The sequence below is a fragment of the Bacillus rossius genome, chromosome 3 (genome assembly GCF_032445375.1).
Source record: "Bacillus rossius redtenbacheri isolate Brsri chromosome 3, Brsri_v3, whole genome shotgun sequence".
Lineage (NCBI taxonomy): Eukaryota > Metazoa > Arthropoda > Insecta > Phasmatodea > Bacillidae > Bacillus > Bacillus rossius.
The window spans coordinates 112134515-112159741 of NC_086332.1; the positions used below are offsets into that span (position 1 = coordinate 112134515).

Consider the following 25227-nt stretch of genomic DNA (forward strand, 5'->3'; position numbering starts at 1 on the left):
TTACACCCAGGTTTATAAACCCATCATGATCATGAAGACACTGATCGGAAGGTAATGTGCAATACATTTCAATGGCCTTTTCAGTTTTTGCTAAATAATTATAAATATAAGCAAAATTTAACTGTATCTGGACAGATCAAAATATTGATAATATTATTTTCATCACAGAAATAATATATGATATGATAACTAAATTTGAAAAAAGCGGTTATGTTAAATGTATTGTATACTTTCAGTAGGCAAAATTTCCGGCCCCTACCTCTTATAGACTTTGAGAAAAGCTGTCTTTTAAAATAACATTGATATAGATAGGAGTGCAAATTTGTGACACGGCCTCTTAAGGGGCCTCCCTAGTAGTTTCAGAAGTTAGCGGAACACTATGTTTTTTAAATAATGATGGGACTTTATTGATCGACACTACGAATCTGAAAATTTTTCACCCACGAGAAGATACTACACGAATTGTCTGTATACTTTTACATTTATGTTTTTTTCTATCAAAATATGAAATAAAAAATCACCAACTTGTCCAACTTTGGGGCCATTTTATACTGCTTAGGAGAATGACAGAAAAAAAGTACAAGTCTAGAAAAAAATATAATTTTTTTCTGAAGAAATTCATGTATTTAAAACATATAGTCATCGCTTTGAATTCCGAGATATCTTTTCCGCAATTTCTGCAAATCCTGAAAGTTTTCCACCGTCTCGTGCTGCCGCTCGGCGAAGCCAGCTCGCCGCCCACCGCTCAGGTAGCGTGGTGAGGGACCCCGGCCCGGAGGGGAGGCAGGCTACCTGTGTGTGCGTGCGTGCGTGCGTGAGAGGGAGACAACCCACAACCGGCACCGGTAAAAGATAATCCCGTGACCGAAAGAAATTCTCAGAATTGCTTTTAGTGGGCCTCGCCACAGTACCATGTGCTCGACTTACTCTGTGTGTATATTCGTGTATCTCTAAAACATCGCTTTTTTTTTAACTACTAATATCCTAAAGTTTACAATACTAGATCATGTATTACGAAATAAAGTATTGAAACTGATCAATCAACACGTTGAAATTTGTCGTACAAACTATTTATTGGTGACTTTACAGTCTCGCTAGCTAATTCGACAAAATTTTTATTTAACTTTTAACATGAACATACACTTCAGTGTTTTCCTTCTATTTTTAATAAATATTCAAAAAGCAATTATTATACTACCCAATATTTTTTTAAATTATTTTAGTTTTCCAAAATGATTTTACACATCTTACAACGCTGAAGAAAAATTTATACTGGTATTAACCAAATGGTTAACTATTTACAAAAGTTTTCATACTTAAAAATGTAGGTTTATATAATATGTATTTTAAACTAAAAGAAAAATCATATTTTGAAAACTAAATGTTATTTTTCTATGCTTTTTGGTTAGATAGATATCTGATGGTCTTCTCTGTTTTAAAAATGTTCATGGAATGATAAATAAAAAATAAAAACAAGGGAAGATCTATATTAAATAAGCTAGTCAGAAGTATATATATGTTCCTCCTGGCGCAGGAGTCACGAGGAGTATTGAAGATGAGGTCAGTGACCGATCGCTCACATATGTAATTATGGATGGTACGTTATTAATTACAAAATTCAAAAACCATTTGGAAGTTAAAAAGTATAAATAGTGGCAATGTTTAATGAAGATGACGTAAATTTTCAGATAAACTTATTTCTACAGCTCGATTAATTAATGACAGGAAATAAATTTTTTACAGCAATTATACAAAATTATTAAAATTTTACAAACCACAATTAATTTATCCAAAAACCAAAATTAAGTAAATATTGCCCATACATTACAACATCCACGAAAGAACCTTGCAAATTATTTTTTTTAGATGCATTATTTTGCATTCAAGTTCATTTTGTTTAATACTTCACCTACTTATAATTGTTACATATTTGGCACATGGTCCGTCACGCCCAATTAAAGGGCCTGAATAAATAGAACGTGTTTCTAATCAAATTTCACGCCTGTTACTTTACCTGCAACCCGGAGCAGTGTGACATAAATTATTGTACACTCGTGACGTGGGCAATCAACTTAAATATTTATGAGTTAAAACAAAACATAACTGTAACGGATAATCAAAAAAAATGTAAAATTTTGAAAGCTTGTTATGTTTTTATATAGTACACAAAGCAGTTAAACCATTAATCATTTGTTGTTGAAAAAAAAATCTGTAATCTTTCATGCTTTTTTCCTTGATTTTTATTTCCAGATATTTTCGTTCTAGAAAAAAAATTAAGGTAGCCTTATTCCAAATTTGTTATGATAGACGTTAGTTAACTAAGAATATAAATTCGCTTTACAACCACAGCTTGTACACAAGTCGTAAAAAAACATGGTTCTACTTACAGGCCGTATTGAACGTAGGGTAGGTTTATGACAAACTCAACAGCAATAAACATATGGCTGAGTCTGCTTCCATGTACACTTTTTTTTAAGTTATCACTTTTAAAGCGGGTAAAGTGTACCTATCAAGTAGCTTAGCATTACCCAAAGTGAATGTCGTGCTCCAGAAAATGTTCGAACTATGTAATATTTGCATCACTGTTGCGTTACAGACCTGCAACTTTTTTCAGTGCGACATGTCACTCTTATGTAAAAATATGTCGTGTTTAGCGCAAACGTGTTCGAATGAATCCACATCGAGCTGCCAAAGAATACCTATCGATGTCGGCAACATACATAAGTATACAAACCATCGTTTACAAGTGTATTCATACGTAAGTATATAACTGGCGGCGGGCCATGATGCAGTTGGTTCTTCGCGTACAGTCCACTGACGGGATAAGAAGCGTCAAAGATATTATATGGCTATTCTGTAAACTTGTATGTAATTTCACTGCCTGCTTTAGACAAACAACATCCATTACTTTCAGCTTTGGCTTGAAAAGAATTACTCCGGCCGGCTTTCTTATAAGACTTATTTCAGCTCCTCGTGCGACCAGTGTGTATAATTTGTCCGCGGCCTTATGTTTGGGTGAAAGTTATTTGGAAGGGAAGTTGTGTTGGTAATGTTATTGTCCATCATGTATTACATAACAATTCGACGTAGATACGCACATGTGTTTTTAAAATATAGGTATGGTTAATAACTTGCAATACAAAGTACCTATGTGTTGAATTTCATGTATTGAATTTTTTTATTACATGATGTACGAACATAATAATTACAATATTTCATGAGAAATTTTTAACACTTTTTACAAAGCAATCTTTAATTTCTTCCACACCTCATGGTTAACCTTACTATTTTATTTCATGTTTCAGTTGATTTAAACTGTTTGGAATCATAATATGACGGACAATGAAGAATATTAGTTTCAGTAAATTTTATGTGAGGATTTACTTATTACATTAAATATACCTCAATTTTTACCTCAAAGGAAAAAGTTGCATATCATTAAATGATGAATATTTGTTTCCCTTTAATATAGTTTATGAACATAACTTATTGTGATAATACCTATTAGTTAAATTGTGTTTTTGCAATGCTCTCCTATTGCAGTAAAATTCTTGGGCAAATTGAATAGCATATAGTCGATCTTTAACATAAGCTTTTAGAATACATAAACGTAATAAATTATGTTCTCGTGATTTTAACAATTAAATATTTCTTCGCATGAAAAAATTAATTAACTAAAAAAATATTTCAGTAAATTTATACTCAAGGACTAAAAATGTTTATTTTAGTTTTAAAAAATATTGTATGTATACTTTTCTGAAAAAAAGTATATTCAAGAAAACAAATTTTCTTCTTTTTTATTTTGATCTTGAACTTACTTGACAAGCAATATTGAACTTCAACTTTATACTTTCTGTATAGCACTTTTCAATTTATTCTTCTTCAAACGGGAATTAAAAGTAATGAATAAATAGTATTTTCCTCTATAATTATTGCAGCCGTATACTGAAAAGTTTAACTTTCCTTTATTTGCATGACGCGGAACTCCTAACTAGACAAAACGTTTGTTATTTATTTTGAACGTTTTATTTATGTTTCCTTTCGAACTTAAATGAAACTCTTAACATTTAATTTCATCAAAAGTTATACAATATAAGTATCAAGTTAAAATATTTTTAAGTGAAGTTGTGGCTATTTTGTTGTTGAAAATGACACTCTGAAGTTTGAATAAAAGTGAGAAATGATAAAAATATATTTGTAGTTAAAAACAGTTAATTCATTTCAAATTCAATCTTTTGTACATGCATATTGCCAAATAAATTCCACAATATATTAAATTCTATGCATTTGAATCTATTCGTATATTCTGCAGCATTAATTCCTATAAGCAAATACTTATTACGTACAATGTACTTTTAGTCCTGTCGTATAGTTATACAAAAATTTTTATCAAAATTATTGTTTCGTCTATGCGGTTATGGTTGAAAAAGAAAAAAAAAGTAATTTATAAAGTAATTTATATTATTTTTAAATTCGGTTGTTAGTAAGAACACGTATTTAGTGTAATATGACATACATTATTCTGTTTATTAAAACATTACTATCGATAACTCTATTTTAGATTTATCTGTCTATGTTATAAGGATTTCAACTTGATTCTTTTTCTTCGGCTTATGACAGCAGCAAATTTTGTTTTATCGCATATGTAATGTTTTTATGTTTTGCATATTATAATTAATGAGTTAGTATTTGTTAGCGGGTGAGGCTTTTTCACAAATGGACGCGTTCTTGGCGGCTAGCAGGTAGGACGCGTGTATTACGCAGGCTGGATAGGGAAGTACGACTGCGGGCGAGCTCCATGATAGAAGCAACGGGAGAAGTAGCACTCGGCTATTTGTATAGGTTGGGATAGCTGTGCGAATGGTAGAACAGACCACGGGTCTATGGTGAGGAAAAAGGTCCCAAGCTCGACATCCCGACGATGAGACCGTTTACGAACTGTCGATGGATCATCAGGAAAGTCAACAACTTGTTCAGAAACTTGAGTCCCTCTTTCAAAATTCAGTTTAATACCTGGAGATGACTATATTCGATGTTCTACCAAGCGAAGCAAACTCTTAATTCATTACTAGTTGATGTTTAATATTGTGACGCAAAATGAAATTGTGAATTAGCTTACTTTGCTCATGCCAGGTTTTACAAGTTTGGTCAAAGTTAATTAAATGAATAAAAATTGTGTCCCTTTGCTGCTGGCTACCCGCAAGTAATTATCATGGTGAATAATAGATAATAATTTAAATCGACATGGAATATTATATGATTTTTATGGGATTGTGTTTTGGTAATGGTGTGTGTATTTTTAAGAAACTGTCTTGTGTATTTTATTACATTCACTTCACGTAACGAATTGTCTGAACGTAATGTTATTGTTTGTTTGTTTTAATATTTCGTTTAATTGAACAATAATACATAGTTTGCCGCTTCGAGCGACTACAGAAATGACAATACAATTAGTTTACAGTGTTCCAAACATTTTAGTTTCCTCTACTGTACATGGTGCGAATATGTCTTATGTTATGTTTACTGAAACCATATCATTATACATGCTAAGTGAGATGTTGCGATTGAGTAGAAGCGAAAATATGTCTTAAAACCCTGGTAATGCTATGAATTCCATTCATTAGTTTACTCGGTGATCCGCAGGGTCTGTTGTTATGACTGAATACATGTGCACTTCCTCTATGTAGCGTGGCTTCATTGAGATGAAAGCATAGCTCACGTTGATAAAATACTTATTAATTAAAAAATAAAAAATGTTATTTTATGCTTCAATTTCTGTTAGTGTCGTACACAGATTTAAAATGTAATGCAGAGTTCCTTAGTTTTATGTATATTGAAATTTGCTCATGTGTAGAGTAGTTATTAAAAGCACAAAAAACATATATGACGAATTGTTGTGTATTATTTCCATTAGGTGTAACCATGAAAATAGATAAGATTTTATCATTATGTGAAACCTACATTTGAAATGTTGGCGTTTAAATATTTATAAAAGCGTGTGAACACTTAAAGCGCTATTTATCTATTTAGGAAGTAGGTAGTTTCTTTGATTTTAGAAGGGTTTTTTTAACAAACAACTAAATTAATTCAAAAATTTGAACTACTGCAAGCAAAAAATACTTTATTCAATTTTTATTTTAAAATTAGCCTTATATTCTACCTTGCTTTCACTTTATTATCGAAAAGGATTTTTTTTGACAGAGATGAATACCGTAAATAATACACAAAACAAACATGTTTTTGTATGATACAATAACAGCTAGTGACAGTGACGAAACCAAAATTATTTTGATAGTTTGTATAGAAAATCCCCAACAGTAGTGGTGATATATTTAGGGATTTCGTTGTAGATGGGTACTATTTCACAATAAAAAGGAGTTATCGTCAATTATCAAAGCAGCCATATTTCGTATATTCTTTGACAGCCTAAATACAGCACCAAATGACGTACTTGGCTAAAAATTAATTCCAGCTGCATGCGTAGATTCCGGGAGGAGGGGAGAATCTCAGGGTGGCCCGAACCTCCCTGAAATAAAAAAGTCCGTCTGAGGGGGCCCGCTTGCATTTGCAAAATCTTCACGTTATCCCGTGGGCCTCATGGGAATCCTACAAATTTTCGCCCGTGATTCCAGCTATACATTTCACTGACACCTTGAGCACAACAGTCAGTGCACACTGAGTTCTTACATACCACCCGCACTTGTCTTCAATAAAATCTGAACTCAGGTGGATTCAGCATGACTGATTAAGCCTGCAGTCTGAATCCAGGTGGATTCAGCATGACTGATTAAGCCTGCAGTCTGAATCCACCTGTAGGCCGCTGTTGCAACAGCTAAGAAATTTACACTGCTCGTAGTGAACAGTCTGTATGTAACTCGGAACGGGATTCCAGTTCATTCGTGTATATTTATTCATCATATTATGCAACGTTAAAGTCATTAAAAAATATTAAAAAAAATAAAATGCTAAACATGTAATAAGTGCCAGAAAATAATAATATGCAGTAATATTTAGTGTACCTAAATACGACGTGAACCCTAGAATACAAAGTTGACGATGTGTCGTTGGTGGGATCACTTGTTTGTTCCTGACATTTTTTTCTCTACAGAATTTTAAAGTGAGTTTGACATGCACTTTTTCTTCAGGAAGTAAGTTAAAAATTTGTTTGTCGTTATTGCGATTTCGAAAGTTGATTTGTGTCTAAGAGTAAAAATATTTAATATTATTTTCATCATTTTATTCCCAGTTTTATTACTCAATCTATTAGTAGGACGTGATTTCTCGTCGCGGTGCGGAAGACTTTTATGAATGAAAGCATAATGTTCGTGCAAAACCATTCACCACACAAATGTCAGTTCTAAAGTATAATGTTGTAAATTTATTTTTAATTATAATAATTTTTACAATTTTTTTTCTGAAAACACAAGCTAACGCATCAATTTTTGGTGACAATTTTTTGTAATGTATGTAAATCTATTAATTATGTAGAACATAATTAAAAAATAAAAATAAATGTTTTAAACAGAATTGACGATTGTTTGTATTTAATGATATGGACTGGATCGCAACACTAATTTAATGTTTCAAGTTAATAAACACTGTCAGGAAGCAAGCAAGGCAATATGAGAACATTATCTTTTGGTTGAATGTAGCGAAAGGGAAAAACAGTCACCTTTCTTGCCACGATCGTGTTCGCAGATAACGCAGGTATAAGTAGTAAATGGACTCCACACAATGACAACCCTCCCATTATTCCGCCCCCCTCGCTGAAACGCCCTCTCCCCCCTCCACCGCGGCGCAGGCGACAGGCTCAGGTATATCGCCACGCCCAACCACTGGCAGTAGCACGTGGCCAGTGGCCCACCGCGCTAAACATTTTTACTAGGGAGGCCCCTTAATGGAAGTTGTGGAGCAATTAAAAAGAATACCATTTTTTTTTCCTTTAATATTTAAATGCTGGATATAGTCAACTTGCATACTTAGGTCAGCCAAGAAGGGTTAGTGTTTTTTTTTTAGCTAAAAATAGAATTTAAATAATATAAATCAAATCTAATTTTACTTTTTTTTAATGCAATCAATTTAATAATTCAAAAAATTAAATAAATTAGCCCCCTATATACAGGTTAATTATAAAGTCCGTGAAACATTTCAAAAACTCGGTACAGTGAAATGGCTAAGAATTATGTAACAAATTATATACCACGTGAAAGAAAAACCCTCAAAGTTTTTTTTTTTTTTCCCACTAGTTATAAATGTTCTGTGTGTCCACCTTGCGTCACACAACACACATCTAATCGATAGTCCAATTCTGCCCATACCCGACCCAGAATATCAGGAGTGATGGTAAGAGCAGCTGCTACGATGAGGTGTCTCAATTCGTCAAGGTTCTGTGGTAGAGGTGGAACAAACACTATCCTTGATGTATCTCCACAAGAGAAAATCGCAAGGTGTCAAGTCCGGTGATCGTAGTGGCCACAGGAGTAGCACTTGGTCAGCAGCCGTCCCACGGCCCATCCAGCGATGTGGCAACGTCTCATTCAGATAATCTCGTACCACATTGTGGTAATGAGGTGGAGCACCATCTTGTTGGAAGATGAAGTCCCTGCTATCAGCTTCAAGTTGTGGCATAAGCCACAATTGCAGCATGTCGAGGTAGGTGATACCAGTGACAGTTCTCTCAGCGAAGAAGAAGGGGTCATAAACTGTCTTGTTTGACATGGCACAGAACACGCTAACTTTTGGCGAATCTCGGACGTGTTTGAGAGTTGCGTGTGGATTCTCTGTCCCCCATATGCGTGTGTTGTGTCTGTTGACTCTTCCTGAGAGATGAAAAGTGGCTTCGTCACTGAAGATTAATTTGCTTGCAAAGTCATCGTCTTCAAGACGGTTCTGCATGGCAATGCAGAACTGCAGTCGGAGCAATTTGTCATCGTGTCTGATGGCTTGCAGAAGCTGCAATTTGTACGGCTTCACTCTTAATCGCTTACGAAGAATTTTCCACACTGTTGGCTAGGGATGTTCAATTCTGCAATAGCCCGATAAGTTGACTTCTTGGGACTCCGCACTATCACGTCCCGTACACAATCCACTTGTTATGACACGCCTGGCCGACCCGACCGTTTTACGTCGCACAAACAGCCGTCTTCATCGAATTTCTTGTACCACTTCATTATGCTTTTGTAAACTGGTGGTGTTTTGTTAAACTTGCCACGGAAAGCTCTTTGGACACTCACTACCAATTCGCTACGGGTGTATTCAAGCACACAAAAGGCTTTCTCTGCCCGGTCCGCAGCCATTTCAGCAACTACATGCACTAGCGCCCCTGTAGATTGTTTTTTAAAATATCTTTTTGGCCCGTCCTTTGAAAAAACTTTGAGAGTTGTTCTTTCACGCGGTGTATAATTTGTTACGTTATTCTTTTACATTTCGCTGTACCGATTTTATGAAATGTTTCACGGACTTTATAATTATCCTGTATATTAGTTCATTTAGCCATGCTGTGATAGACAGATACAGCTGTAGTATTTTCCTTATGCAAATGGAGAACCCCAGTGGTGGGGTGGTGATGTTCACGCAACACAAGGGCTGGTGGGAGATGTTCTTTAGAAATGAGGATGGGCGGGAGGAGGTGGTGAGCAGACTGTCCCACTTGAGGTACACCCTTGTTACATCCCACCTGTGCTTGTGGAGAATGAGGTGCGATGAATTAGGTGTGGAGCAATAATGGACTGTATATGCCTGCTATATTGCCTACCTTGGCATGAGAACACACTGCAGTAAAGTGTGAGCCATTAAGTGATTGAATAGAATAGATAACCAAGGCTACCATTCATCTTTATTTACTTGGGCTAAAATATTTTCCCATGGTAGAAAAGTAACAAGTAAACAATATTTTTAGTACATACTCACGTTGTGAATAATACAGTTCACAAGTAAAAAATTATGTGGCCAATCATTGTAATATAAAGCATCATTTAATCAGTTTTTTTCTAAGCTAAATTACCAAAACCTTTTGAATAAAATAAATGTAATTTCAAATTACTGTATTGAAGAACTGATAAGTCATTTTACCCAGTACTGGTTTTCATGAATACAGGCAACGCCACTGTGATGGCAACCGTGACGTACCTATGCTTGCCAAGTTAGGACGATTCTACAAAGGTTTCCTATTGCCTTCCGCAGGATGATTCTGTGAAGGTTTCTCATTGCCTTCCACAGAATTAAGGTAAAAGGGACATGATGAACACCAGTCCTGAACCGAGGGAAAAGGTTGGAAAAATCCCTTCGCCAACTGGATTAGAACACAGGCCGCTTGGCCCACCAGCCAGACACACTGGCCACTTGAGCAAGTGAGCAGACATACTTGGCCCTCAAGCCACACACTGGCCACTTGACCAAGTGGGAACATATTTGGCCCCCCAGTCAGACACGCCTGCCATTTAATTAAGTGGGCGGACATATTTGGCCCAACAGCCAACCTAGTGGGCGGACATTGAAGTCCTAGGTTTTGTAAATAATTTTTACATGATTTTCAAAAATATACATTTTAATAAACAAAATCAGTTGATTTTTAATGAAACCATTTTGAACAAATTTTTCTGGAAAAAAAAAAAACCTCAGTTATTTTTAATAAATTTGTTGTAATATTTATGTGGGTGTGCTGATAAGAGTTAGTTATCATCAGGAGACAGTATGCTGTGACATAGTTGAAGCTACGTTTAGTTTTTACCTCTCCATGGCCATATTGTTTTGCCCAAAACATACCAAAAATAGTGCTTTATAACATCAGATAATGGTTAGTAAGTACGAATTAAAATCTCTGTTGTTAAAAACCATCACTTTCATAAACAAATTAATTTACGAAACTATTTGCACAATGAAAACATTACACTTAAAGACTTGTTTTGGTTGTCTAACCAGTATGGCGCAACAATCAACTGAAGGAAAATAAATGGCTCCACACACTTACCAAAATAATCATGCATATGTGGCCACCCTCTAGGGTATACCTATATTAAATAAATTTGTGGAAGCAGTTACCAATCATTATGTATCTTTGGCTGAAACTTATTATTTATACATACTGTCAAACGGTAAGTTGAATGTAGGAGGTGTGAAAAAGTTTGTGAAATCAAAATACTAAAATATAAAATAATAGGGTTGGATAAAACTTCAAAAAAGTTTTATTTTGTATTTGTATCGAACTTTTTTATTTTGAAGAAGTTACAGATAATTTCTGTGGGGTGTGTAACATGTAGGTACTGTATATGCTTATAAGATTAAAAAATATGTGAATATTTATTTTGTAGTTCAATAATTTCAATTTTAAAGGCTTTTTCCCTCTTGCATTGCCATTGCTATTATTACTAATATCTGTTTGAGTGTTAGTTAAAAAAAACTTTGATTCATATTTCAATTTGACTTCAACTGTCAGCAATTTTTTTTTTTAATTAATGTGTAAAATTTTTACTTCCCCTATAGTACTTAAATCGTATTGTTATTTGCACCAAAAAGGAAGGTTAATTTTAAATTTTTTTTTTCTTATTCAGTTTCAGATGTGGTTAACAATTTGCATGAAAGTAAGCTTATTTTTTGTCACAGCTACAGAGTTCATAGTGATGGAACAACAGCACAGTTTGGAGTAGGAGCCTGGACTGTTGTGTCTCAGGGAGCGCGGACTGAACACGTTCGTGCTGCGGCCGCACTGCGGGGAGGCTGGTCCCGTGCAGCACCTCGTGTGTGGCTTCATGCTGGCTGAGAACATCTCGCACGGACTGCTGCTCAGGAAGGTGTGGGCTGAGTCCACCTGCACGTACACGTAGTTGCATGTTGCCTGACGTCCTGTCCACACTCGACGACACAGACCTGCTGTGAGTTTGGGAAACAGTGGGAAACCAAATTAAGGATGCCCTGATTGGGATTCGAACCCAAGTCCTCGGGAATGCGAGTTCGGTGTGTTTTTCCGCTTCACCGCCTTGCTCTAGGCCTTAATACACATTTTTATGTGCGTACGTTTTAATGTTCGTAACAGGGCTTTCTTCTCCAATTAATATAATTTTTGAAGATTCTTGCAACAATGAGTGTATTGTATCTCTTGAGTGAAGAATCATCGTGGTTATCAGAAGTAAAAATCATTGTGGCCATCAGGAGTAGCAGAGATACTGTGTGCATCAGGATGAGTTTTTCTTGTATCATCAGGATGAGTTTTTCTTGTATTTGTTTCTTTTTTGTGTGTTACTTTGTGCCTTGTCTTTTAATTTTTTGCTGTCTGTACTAGTGTTATCTAAACTTTAAATAAATCTGTAGTGAAATTGTATCTGTACATAGAATATACTTTTTAAAAAAGATAGTTTTGGTGATAAGAGTGGTACAAATGCTGAAACTACAATTGTAAAGTTGTTATCAGTCTGTCAGTTTGTTTAATCGTCAAGCAAAATCTTTCCAGTTGATTTCAATTAAATTTTTAACTAAGTGAGGCCATGTACTGGATTAACATATAGACATATCTATTTTTGAAATTACATTCCTAAGGGTGTATAAAGGTGGTAAATTTTGTTATATGTATCATAAAAAATATCTCACAAATTGAACAAAGCATGATGCAATATAGTGGATAGGAATATTTATTATTTTTAACATATTTATAACTATAATTTTCTCAATTTTCACACTTCAGTGCATTAAAAAAAAGAATAAAATGATTTGTAATAAAAAAAAGAGTGTGTGTTAACTTGGTACATGTAATAGAATGTTGCACGTCTTTGGCAATTCAAGCCTCGACTTGTAAGTGTATCATAAAGGGTAAAATGGCAGAAAGAAAGAGAGCAAGAAGACAATTTTCTAAATAAACATGAATTAACAAAATTATTACTCACTTAAAAATTACTGCTCAGGAAATCAATAATTATTCATCAATCAATAATTATTATTTATTAATAAATATTACTCACTGATGAAATAATCACACCATAAAATTTATATTATGATTTTCAGGACCCTAACTATAGCATGAAAAACTACAATTTATACACATTATAAAAAGTAAATCAACTTTGATAAATTTTATTCTCAACTACATTTATAATATTGTTACAAACGGGAGAGACCAGACTGCGATGCCAGGTTCGGAGCTGGCGTAATGCATGCAACACATGCCTGGCCGGATTACAAGGGTCGCTACCCCCTCCCCCCTCCCCCCTCCCCCCCCCCCCTCCGCTCACCGCCAATCCTCCTGCCTCGGCGCTGTTATCTATTGCTGAGCGGAATTGGAAATTTCGCGGGTCGCCACGTAAGCAAGCGACGCTACCCTTCTGGACGGTTTGGGCGTCCGGTCGGCCCGGGATGACACGACTCGCGACAGCCACTCTGGTCGATTCGAGAAGGGCACCACAGACTGCTTAAGTAGCGACGCCGGCCTCTGCTGCAGTTCTTGGTGGCGAGAGTCCCGCGTCGGTGAGAGCCGTGAGTGCCGCGGGTGCGGTGAGAGTTCCGCAGTGCGTTCCGCGACGGGTGTCGATAGAGTTTGGCGACGGAGTCCTGCGACGGATTTCCGTGGTGAGTTTGGCGACGGAGTTCCGCGGTGAGTTCGGCGACAGAGTTCCGCGGGGTGTGCCGTGTGAGTTCTGTGATGATTTCCGCGAGGAGTGCGGCCCAGTGAGGAGTGCGGTCTGTGGAACTTGACGGACAATGAGTGACTTGGGAATAAACATTTTTAAGTGCAAGTAATTGGTGATTAGGCATTTTCAAGTAAGATTATTTATTAGTGATGTAAATATTAGTAATCAATACAAACCCAGTTATCCCCACATTATAAAATGGTAACAATATTACTTAGTATTATCCAGCAAAAAAAAATATACTTTTAATAACAACATAACACAACACTCAATTTTTTGGCTTTCATTTCATTTTCAAGTATTTAAGAATCTAAATTTTTTATATTCATTAAATATTTGATTAAAATAGAAATTAATTAATAAATCAAAATAAACAAAATTATTACTCATGACTTCAATAATTATTGATCAATATTGATTAATTAACAATAAATGTTGACCTCTGTTGAAAAACTCACACCATAAAGAAAATTTGTGTAGTTAATATCAAAGCTAGGATTGATTATAATTAATTAATAATTTAATTTTATATTATGTATAGGTTAGATGTGATCGGGTATGCTAATACTCTGATTTTGTAGCTCTGCAAATATCACCTTATCATTGGATTATAGTGCAAAAAATTCTGCCAATAGGCTACATAGACACACTGCAATGCATTCATCAGCATTGATAATGTTCTGATATCGAATGACTGAACAATGACAATATCTCCACCACTCCATGGAACAAAAAAAATATAAGCACGGACCTACGTCACAGTATTTCTTTACGTTATAACTATATTGTCACAAAGTGAACATAAAAACAATTCTTATTCCACACGGGGTTCTTTGAAATTTTTGTTAACTAGCATAATCTTAATTGGATTTAACATATTTACATGCTTGTGGGCTTACAATTATAATACGGTGTGTGATTTAGTTAATAAAATAATAATTCGAGACAAATAATTACCCTGTCAAACTAAATATTGAAAAGCATTATACAAGCAAAAAATATTTAGTTACACAGCTAAAAATACTCCAATAACACTGTTTAACAATACTGATTTACACAAGTAATTAAATAAATACATATAAGAAAGAACAATATTTATTTTCGAATATGGCCGTGGCACGGTGCACATAAATAGGCTCAAACCCCTTTGTGTTCCCCTCTGCCCCAACACTCGTTTACTAGATGCCACCAAGTTGGATGGCATCAGGCACGGGCGGGTCCCAACCGCCGCGACCCGCCTTTCCCTACAGCATGGCGAAGTTAAACCTGAGCCACACGCCTGCGGCCCATTATGTTCTCTGCATCATCCGCAACCTATTAGCCCCAAAATTCATTTTACAATTTTTTTACAAAAAGGTTGCATTAAAATTAGGCCTTGAAAGTTCTACATGAGGTCTACTTGAGTATACAGTCTAGATCACAGACACTTACAAGGCCATTGCTGCTGTGTTATGTTGCAGCCTAGAGGGACTACCAACAAAATAAACATGCGATTAATAAAATAAATAAATAAATTAATAAATTTGAATAAAACCCAGCTAGATGGGTCATGGCAGAAAGTAAAGCATGTTGTGAAATTTAGCAAACAAGGGATAGAAACGTAAAGCACAACCAAATTTACGAAAATAAAATAAAATTTATTGCTTAGAATAAATATGAAATTGCATTAACCTTTCACATTTGTGGTGATGCAATTAGAGGTACAAGTCATCGTATTCGAGTCTATTATTCGACACATAGTCATGACAAAATATACGCATATTATTGCAATAAATATAAAAGTTCATATATAATCCCGCTCGTGAAAACAATATCATACCATTAGCAACGTATCCAAATATATAACAAGAAGTTAACGCTGTACGAGACCCCTACATTACTTTACAAACCAAGCCTAATTTAACAAACTAACACATAGAAACAACACAATTTATTATACAGAAACCAAGTACCTAGGTCAAGCTAACTGCTCCTCGCGAGGAGATTCAAACAGGGTGCTCGTGCTTATGGTCTGTCCGATCCAACGGCCATAGCCAGGTAATAAAATAGAGCAAGTATTTACAGCCAACAGCAATGAATAAAAAAATTATGTTCTTGTACAAGCACGGCCAGTCAAGGTATTAAATACTTAGCTATGATAAGAGTGAGAATATTACATCTGGGGGTGTCGCGCCACGGTTCGGGTATGGCGCAGCAGTCATGCTTCAAACAGCTGATTAACTCCAAAGCAATTTAAGCAGACACAGGACAACCAAAATCAAATTTTCTAAAAGTGGCGGCCGAAACAGGAATTTAGAATATAGAATATAGAACCCTAACCTCAGGAGAATTTAAGCTACATAAACAACAAGAGCATGGCCACTTCACACTAATTTAAAGTTACGACTGCTTGAGCATACATACCAAAACCATGTCGCGACACCTCCGGACCGGAACAGACCCGAGGCCGCAGGGGGCCTACCAATTTATAATCCCAGTGACGTCACGGGAATCGGCGAAGGGGACGAAAGGAAGGGGAAGGTGGAGGCAGAGTGATAAGGGGAAGGGAGCGGAGGCGCTCGGCGGTGTGCGGTTTGAAGTGGCATCCACTTCAATATGACCTAAGGAACCTAGGCTACAATCAAAAAAACCAATTGAGGAAATCTTAATAGCAGATGTTAATGTCCTCACCGAGCCCGCGGACACTGATCACGCGCTCCAATCCAACTCCCAGCGACGAATACTCGGCGCACCAAGCCGGACAGAACAGTTCGTCTTCTTGATGTTATCGGCAGCTTGCTTTTGTAGTGTCGATTCCCAGAAACATAACCACATAAAAAGCTAGTTTTGCACTCAGCTCAGCTGGCAAGATGGACTAAAATCTGAGCTACTAAAAAGATAAATTAAATTAATAATTTAATCATTTAAAATTAATTATTTAACAAAATAAAATACCATTCAGTATAAACTAATAAAAAAATATTAAATACTAATTAAGTAAATAACATAGTAGTAAAACTAACACATAAAATCTCAGAAAAAATTGTATTAAAAAATTTATAAAATTATTAATATCAAATCATTAAAGTATTTAAAAAATCTTTACAAAGTTTAATTAAAAATGGAAATAAATTTTTAAGTACTGGCCACATCATGTATAAACCAACAACTTATTCTTAATTTTACACAAAGTTGTGAGTACATATAGTCATGTGTAAATTTGACAAGCGTTTTCCACCCTCAAGCAATGTTTGCCAACACCCAAAGGGTCCAATTGTGCTGAGTGAGTTTTTCCATTCAGGAGTTGCCCAGTGAGTAGCAACTTGCTCCATAAGTTGCACTAGCGAACCGATAACTGGCACTTTTTTTGTGGGGCTAAGTCTGGAGAGCTTTTTGACTGCGAATGCACCAAGTCCGAACTGATTGCTGAAAAATTTGATTCCAACTTACCAAAGTTTCAGGCTAAGTCCAAATCGGTGTGCAGTCCAGCAGTGTGACAATGTTGGGAGAGATCTGAAAGCATAACGGCAGGTATCGATGTCCCCTGCTCCCTCCAAAGACAGCTTGATAATGGCCAGGGCAGGCCTAATTATACCAGTTTCTCTCCCCTCCATTTGCTCTTAGAATAGTCTAGTTACTCAGTTTATACTCCCTCCTGGCGGGAAGGCGGTAGGGAGGTAGGTCAGCTGACCTGTCATGTGATGTCCACTGCCACTGCCCAGCCTTGCTCATGCTTCAAGTTGCGCTTGTGGAAACTTGCCAGGAGGCTAGGCAGCCCACGCTGCTGTGCTCTACGGCAGATGTCATACAGAATAGGGGTAAACATTCCGAGAACTTCAGCGCACACAGCCTTCCGTTGCATGTGGAAAAGCTCCCGCAACAAACATGATATACTGGAAACTTCAATTTACAATTAACAAGTTAATTTTGTTCATATTATTAACATGATGCATCTTATCATCATTAAACCCATTTGTAGTATACCTACAGTATGTCTGCAAAGTCAAGCTGCAGTTACGAAGGCTTGTTATGACTAACAGAAATGAAACGAAAGCCCTAAACTTTTGTTATAATGGACAATATAGCAGTTTATTAGTATTATGTGCAACGGTGTGCGAGCGCAGGTGATGATGCAACACCATGAAACCACGAACTGCGTACAGCGGATCAGGCCACGTCAGTCGAGATGTGGACAGTGTATAGCGAAGAGCCACCACATAGGAATAACATTAATCGGTGGAATAAGCAGCTCGAGGATACCAGCAGTTTGTTGGACAAACCTCATTTTGTTAGGCCATCGTAAGTGACGAGGCTATATGGAAGAGCTATCTAAGAAGCCTCAAAAAATCTGTGCATGCATGTGCTCGAGAATTAGGCCTAACCAAGACTATAGTTCATAAGGTTTTAAGAAATGTCTCAGTTTTTTGGGTTACAAAATGCAGCTGTTGCACGCTATCAAACCAGCATATAGAACTACATGATTTGCGTTTGTTACAGATATGCTTAATGAGATCAACAAGAATGAACGATTTCTGAAGAAGTTTATGTTTAGCAATGAGGCCTCATTCCATGTCTGTGGACATGTTCACATCGCTGTAACTTTTGAATATAGGCTGCTGGAAATCCTTGCCTACGTTGAGTACGAAAGTAACACTCCTAAGGTAAACGTGTGTTGTGCCCTGATGCATGATAAAGTTATAGGCCCATTTTGCTTCGTGGAACAGACTGTGATATCAAACAGCTACTTTGACATGTTGTAATTGTATGCAGTGCCGCAATTTCCAGAACGTGCCATTTTTCCAACAGGATGGCACTCCTCCACACTATGCCAACATTGTTTGTGAGTTTCTGAATACAACATTCTCCTAGCGGTGGATAGGCAGGGGTGCTGTCAAGGCATGGCCACTACAAAATCTGAACCTAACACCATTAGACTTTTACGTGTGGAGTTGTTTGAAGCAACATGTGTACAGTGAACGTATCAGTGATATTAATCATTTAAAACGGAGAATCACAGACTTACTCACTCTGTTACACCAGACGTCCTGAACCATGTGTGGGAAGAACTATAATATGGTTTTGGTGTCTTTAGGAGTCCACATCGAACTTCACTGAACAGATATGCAAACTTGGAGAGTTTACCTTTTGTTTGGCGAAGATTTCATATTTCTATCTATCTTGTTTCGATGCTTTCCTTTGACAGGTCGGAAGTGCACCTTGACTTTACGGGCATATTGTATATAAGTTTTTAATCATGTTTTAATACTTCATTCATTATTTTATCTTACACTAATGTTATGCTTTACATGTGTATTTTTGTTTTCATGTGTCTTAAGGGTTTATTCATGGTGTCTTGTGTCTTTTGTATTGTTAGTTGTGGTACACCTGTCTTTTGGGTGGTGCCTGCATGCAAGTGGTGCCTCACTTGGGGCGGAGCCTGCCTTCTGGGGGGCAGTGCCTGCCTAGTGGACAGTGCCTGTCAGAATGTAGTGCCTTCCTAACATTACAGTGCCCACCATATAGTCTAATGATTTGGTTACTGTGTATTTGTGTTATACGCTAGAGACCTGCAAGTACTCGAATTTCGAGTTCAAGTCGAGTTTTTAATTAGTGCTCGGACTCGGCACGGCCGTTCGCGACTCACGAGTCGAGTTCGAGTTTAATAATGTCTTTTCAGACTTTTTTGGTTAGGCCTAAGTATAAAAATATTTAAAATTACGTGTTAACTAACCTTGTTCACGCATGTAATTAAAAGAAACCCATTACACCTCGAACTTGCATACCCCGAACATTGGGTTCCGATAAATACTCGCGCTAAGTGAATTTGCGTCACGCGAGTTCGGCTATGCTAGCCGGCTGGTGGTTATTTTTGTTCAAAACGTGGCGAAGGAACTTGTGTGTATCAGGTAGAAAACATTTGGCTATAAACATTTGGCTAATAAGATATAAGATCAATGCTATCCTGAAATGCTGTGACAGGTTTTTTGAGTAGATAATCGCAGCGACAGACCGACAGGATACGCTCCCGTTCTTGCCGTCAGCGATGTTTATTTTGACAGCTCAAGCAATTATCTTTTCCACGTCCCTTCACAGCGTAAAAAAAAATACACGTTGGAATGCAGATGGAAAAGTAACTATGCAGTAAAATAAATCAATTTACGGCCCTGCTAAATTTTTCTATTCAATAAAATTCGAGGTATTAGTGATTTTTCAGCAGAAACTGCTGTGTGACTAATAAACAAATTGTATTATAATAACTTATAAAGTATTTATTAACGGCGAAGGACAGTCGTATAAGCCCATAAAAATATTTATTTTACCGAGAATGGGCTATACAACCTGGGTTTTGTCGCACGCGTTGTGGGAGGGGAGAAGAATGCTGACAATTTCTCACGCAGAAGGTTGTAATAAGGGAGGGAATGTGTTGAAATGTTATTTGGTAAAAGGGGGGGGGGGGTGTTTTTACATGGTTTGTGGCTCTGGGAGGGATGAGCCTTGAAGAATTAGCAACGGATGGAGAGGTAAGCGTCACGTCACGTATGACGTCAAGCCGTCGCTACCGCCAGCCTGGCTGGACGAGTTTCTTACGCTCTCGCAGAAGCTACCACAGCGGCTTTTCGTGTGGGCGGGTAAGATAACATGACAGCTGAGACGGCTTTTCATGCGATAGTGGACGCGCCGAGCTCGGCTAGACACTGCCCGAGCGGCATTCACGTGTATGTATCCAAAGATGCGGTGACACCCCACGGCAGCAGTTTTATACCAAAAATTATACTCTCGCCTTGTGTTATGCGGATTTTTATTTCGCGCTATCTGAAACCATTACACAAAAATTGTGCTTGTGTTATGCACATTCGATTTAATTGAACTCGTGCTATGATAGTCGTAGGTGTAGTTGAAGTTTGAGCACAACGTAGAATAACGTTTAACGATTTATTTGTTCTGTTTCAAGTACGATTTTGTTACATGCAATCTCGTCATAATACTACACTTTAAACTCGCCCAATGATACAATCGACAACTGGAACGTCCACTTTTTTAAATATTTCAAAACTGTTGAACCACTTTATGCATAAATTTTCCGATACAAAATCTGCCCAGTATTCAGTGCTAGTTGGCACTCGGCACCATTCGTGTTTACTGTTTGGTTACGTTGATGACAGCATAGAGTGCGTGCACTTAGTTGAATTTCGATATCGATAGCTCGCCGATTGGTACATCTGTAAATACGGTATGTTGGTCATGCTGGTTTGTGACCATAGCACCTATAGTTTACAAAGTTTGGAACCCAGTTCAACAGCATAAAATACGTTAGTTTTTTCGTTTTATGGGTTCTTAATTTCTTACATAATGAGCAGTTTGCAAGCAGTGGAACCAGTACCAGGTGGGTCTTCAAAGACTGTCGTGTAGAGTTTTTATGACAAAGTGGATAGTTTAAATGCCACGTGCAAACATTGTGGAAAGAATTTGAAGACACCATCATCATCAACCAGTGCTTTAATTCGTCATCTCAGTTTGCACGAAACCGAATTAGCTTTGTACAAAAAGTGAGAGTGCATGAGATTTCAAAAGAAATTCAAGAATTGAATAATACTAATTCTGCTCATACAACGCAGTCCGTCAGTGAACAGCAGCCCAGTTCTTCATCTACCATTGACAAAGTCAACCACAATCTTTGGTCTGCATTTGACACGATGAAGCACATACATTCATCTGCTTCAGCAGGTACTAAATGTGCAATAAAAGTCCTATACATTTAGTCACACTATCTTAGTTTAAATAATGTTCACGTAAAATTCAATGAATTGCCAACAAAAAAAATCTGACTCAAGATAATTTTTTTATTTTAAATTAGTGATGGCCCGATATTCGATATCCGATATCGGAGATCGGTAATATCGGCACATTTTTCAATATCGGACATCGGTAAATACTTGCGATATTTTGATAACCGATGTTTGCTCTCGCCAATAATACTTCTCACATAACCTTAACCGTAATTCCAAGCTTATTTTCCGCGGGCGTAATTTATCTTTATTCACGTCACCATATTACCTAGTAATTTCAAGCATATTTTCCACAGAAACAATTTCAAGATTTCAAGCCTATTTCTTCTTTCTGATACTGCAATGCATCCCGACGGTACAATTCTTCCATGTGTACACAAATCCCAGTCATTAGTGCATATTTATTCGTTTCAGATATTCGCAAAATGTTTTTGCTTGATGAATTTTCGAAGTTCACTATGTGTACATAAATTGAAAACATAAACGAAAATAATTACGATATTTAATTTAAAAAGTGGTGTAGCCGTAAGTAAACATGAAGAAGAATTAAAGTTGCTGCTTGATATAACAGACATTTTCTTTCCGTGTCATTTCATGGTCGCCAACTGCTGTTCTATACAAAAACATTACGTAAGTTTTTACAAAAGCTAAAATATGAAACGTGTTTACGTAGGGCAAGTTGCAGCAAAGGTATTATGTTGGCTATATTGAGTGCATTTAAAAAAACATAAATAAAGATGTGTGGTTTTATAAACTCTGCAGTACGTTTCAAAGTTGTATTGAAATTACTTTTCACGTATTTTTAACGTGTTTTCGCACCAATAAATGGAGTGATACACTTTAACAATGGTCACAAAATTTACTACTTGAAGACCTTCCTTTCTAGCGTGTTGTTTACCGTGATGAAATTTTACAAAGGGTACAAAAGTTTGATGTTTTTCGGCGGTAGCCTACAACTCACGTAGTTTAGGTTCCCTACCACGTTCGTGCAACTTCGGATTTCTCTCAAAAATTGAAATTAAAAAAAATCAAAGTGTTAGGTTAGGTTAGGTCAGGTCAGGTCAGTCACAACATGCTTGAACTTCTGATTTAGCGGCTGAAGTGGCGTTAATAAACTTCGGAAATCTTAGAAAATTCTTGCAGGGAACCGAAACTACGTGAGTTGTGGGCTTCCCGTTTTTCGGACGGTATTTTTCGTAGAATACAGTTGAGACACTGGACTCAGTACATGCAGTGGCTTGTAATTCATACATTATAAGCAAATACACTAGAGACTAATACTGGACAGCTACAATATTTCTCAACATTTCTCCACAAAAATCTGAAAATCGTTTCCTTGTAGTTACAATATGTTTTTGCATACTATAGGTAATACCTACACCAGAATATTGCTTTATCTGGCCTTGAAAAACAATTTAAATTTTTAAGACCTTGAATTTAGAGAGCTTATTTGTAGGCCATTATGATAAATTCATTATTAGCTTTCATTTAATGTGAATTTACTATATTTTACAATTAATAAAAATAATATACATTCACATATGTATGTTTTATTAATATTTAACATTTTTCATTATTGTCTCTAACAATACTCCAGAACCACAATTTTATAGAATCAGTGTTAGAAATGAGATAGGCCTATTATCAGAATATCGGGTATCGGTTATCGGATCGGTAAATTTGGAAATATCGGAATCGGTATCGGTATCGGGTTTTTGGATATCGAGCCATCACTATTTTAAATTACCTTTTGTCAAAATTTAACCCATATTTTATACCACTTTAAAAGTGGAAATGTTTTATGTATAGCAGCATAAATCCGAAATAACTAAAATAAGAGATAATTTTTATTTCATATTTTGTTTCTTTTACAGGGACACTTTATGATGAAGCACACCATCAGCTTAAAAACTTTATTTCTGAACCAGTAATTGACCAAACTGACAATGTCTGTCAATGGTGGCACAGCAACCAGCAACGATTTCATTTATTGAAAGGTGCAGCAAAGCATTATCTGGCTATACCTGCCACACAAGTGGCCAGTGAAAGACTGTTTTCATGTTCTGGAAACACTCTATCCACATGCCGAGAAAACCTTGCTCCAGAGCACATTGAACAGCCGGTGTTTCTCCATGAAAGACTTTTACAAAAATGTTGATTATGATCATTCTTATAGTAAAATGTTGCTGTCTTTTTTTTTAAATATTGAGTTATGTTCAGGCTTTGGCATGCATATTAAAATATATACTGTATAACTATTCTAAAAAAAAGTTGATATTTATTGTATGGCTACAAAAAATTCCTGGAACAGTGGAAATCCTTAATATACCCTGCAGCTAGGTGACTGGTAAGAATGTTGACAAATACTTTTGCACTTATGCTATGGTTTTGAATAAAATTTTGCTCGGTGTCGGTGATTAAAACATGCCTTTATACTTTTTTTTTTGGTTTACAAGTAAATTTTAATAATACTCTGCATTTTCAAAAGAAACAAAATTGTTAAAGACCAGGAAAATATTTGCAGCAATGAGAATCCTCACACCCGAGATTTGTATAGGGCCTTGATATTTGCTGGTCGTTAAACATGACAGTTATATATAAATAATGGATATTTAGGGATTTTACTACTCGACTCAAATTTAACTCGAACTCGAAACATTTCTTGAATACTCGCTCGAACTCGACTTGACCTAAAAAGCCTATACTCGCATGACTCTAGTTATACCTATTGTTAAAGTTAACTTGCTTAACTGTTGATAGGCATTTAACAAATGAAATAAATAAATAACATTTTTGCAACTCTTGCTACTCATATTGAATATTTGTATTCAAAAATATTTTGATGTTTGTACTCTAATTCAGTTCAAACTAAGAAAAACTGATAGGTATTCGCATAGGCCTGGTTTTTAGTGACGAAGAAAGAAATATGTAGGTACTTTAGTAGTGTCTTTAATACTCTTTATAAACAAGTATAAGGTCAGATGTTATTAAATGTATTAGCATGAAATGTTAATACTTAAGTAATAACTGTGGGCTGGGGGGCTGCAGGTCGGGGCAGTGTGCACATGTGGACTGTGTGTCGCAGGTACCGGTGCTGCAGTACCTGTACTACCTGGCCCAGATAGGCATCGCCATGTCACCGCTCAGCAACAACTCCTTGTTCCTCAAGTACCACCGCAACCCGCTGCCGGAGTACCTGGCCCGCGGCCTGTGCGTCAGCCTGTCCACCGACGACCCTCTGCAGTTCCACTTCACCAAGGTGAGCCATGGCTACCCCCCTGCTGCCCGCTGCGCTTCTTGTACACGTCCACACATTTGTAAATATTCACAAATTAAAAAGTTGTATTTTGACACTGGATATATTTTATATATTTAGTTCCACAGTCATGAAGTATAAATTACTTCTGCACTACGGTACTCCGTGCGGTGATCGCTAATGCGTTACGTTTAAAATATTAAAGGTCGTGGGTTCGACCCCCGACTTCCACTATGACTGAAAATCATGAGCCCTGAGTCACTACTAAGTTTTTGCGGTCTACGTAGTGTAATTGTTAAGGTCCTGTGGCCTTGAACTCTGTGCGTAATCATGTGATATATCTTATTAAGACAAGATCTACCTGTAATATAAAACTAAGGCACAGTTACAAAGTACTGTTATATTTTATAACCTCAACAATTCGCCACGACACACATTTTTGACAGTTGTATTGGCTAACAAGCCGTTTAATGTTGGGACCATCCATTTTTAATGAGTCAAGTGAACCATGTTTTTCTCCGAAGTGTTTGTCATGATTGACATAGGTAGTATAATGGATGATAAGAAAGATATAGACATAGAAAAAAAA

At 36.5% G+C, this 25227-nt stretch overlaps 1 protein-coding gene across 2 annotated transcripts in view; it reads left to right on the forward strand.

The window, feature by feature from the left end:
- LOC134531143 (AMP deaminase 2) overlaps positions 1 to 25227 on the forward strand; it is a 224518-nt gene that overhangs the window by 165828 nt on the left and 33463 nt on the right. For both annotated transcript variants that reach the window (XM_063366754.1, XM_063366755.1), the window contains exons 12-13: positions 11669 to 11789; positions 24468 to 24641. In XM_063366754.1, the coding sequence (XP_063222824.1) occupies positions 11669 to 11789; positions 24468 to 24641 (295 nt within the window). The remainder of the gene's footprint in view (positions 1 to 11668; positions 11790 to 24467; positions 24642 to 25227) is intronic.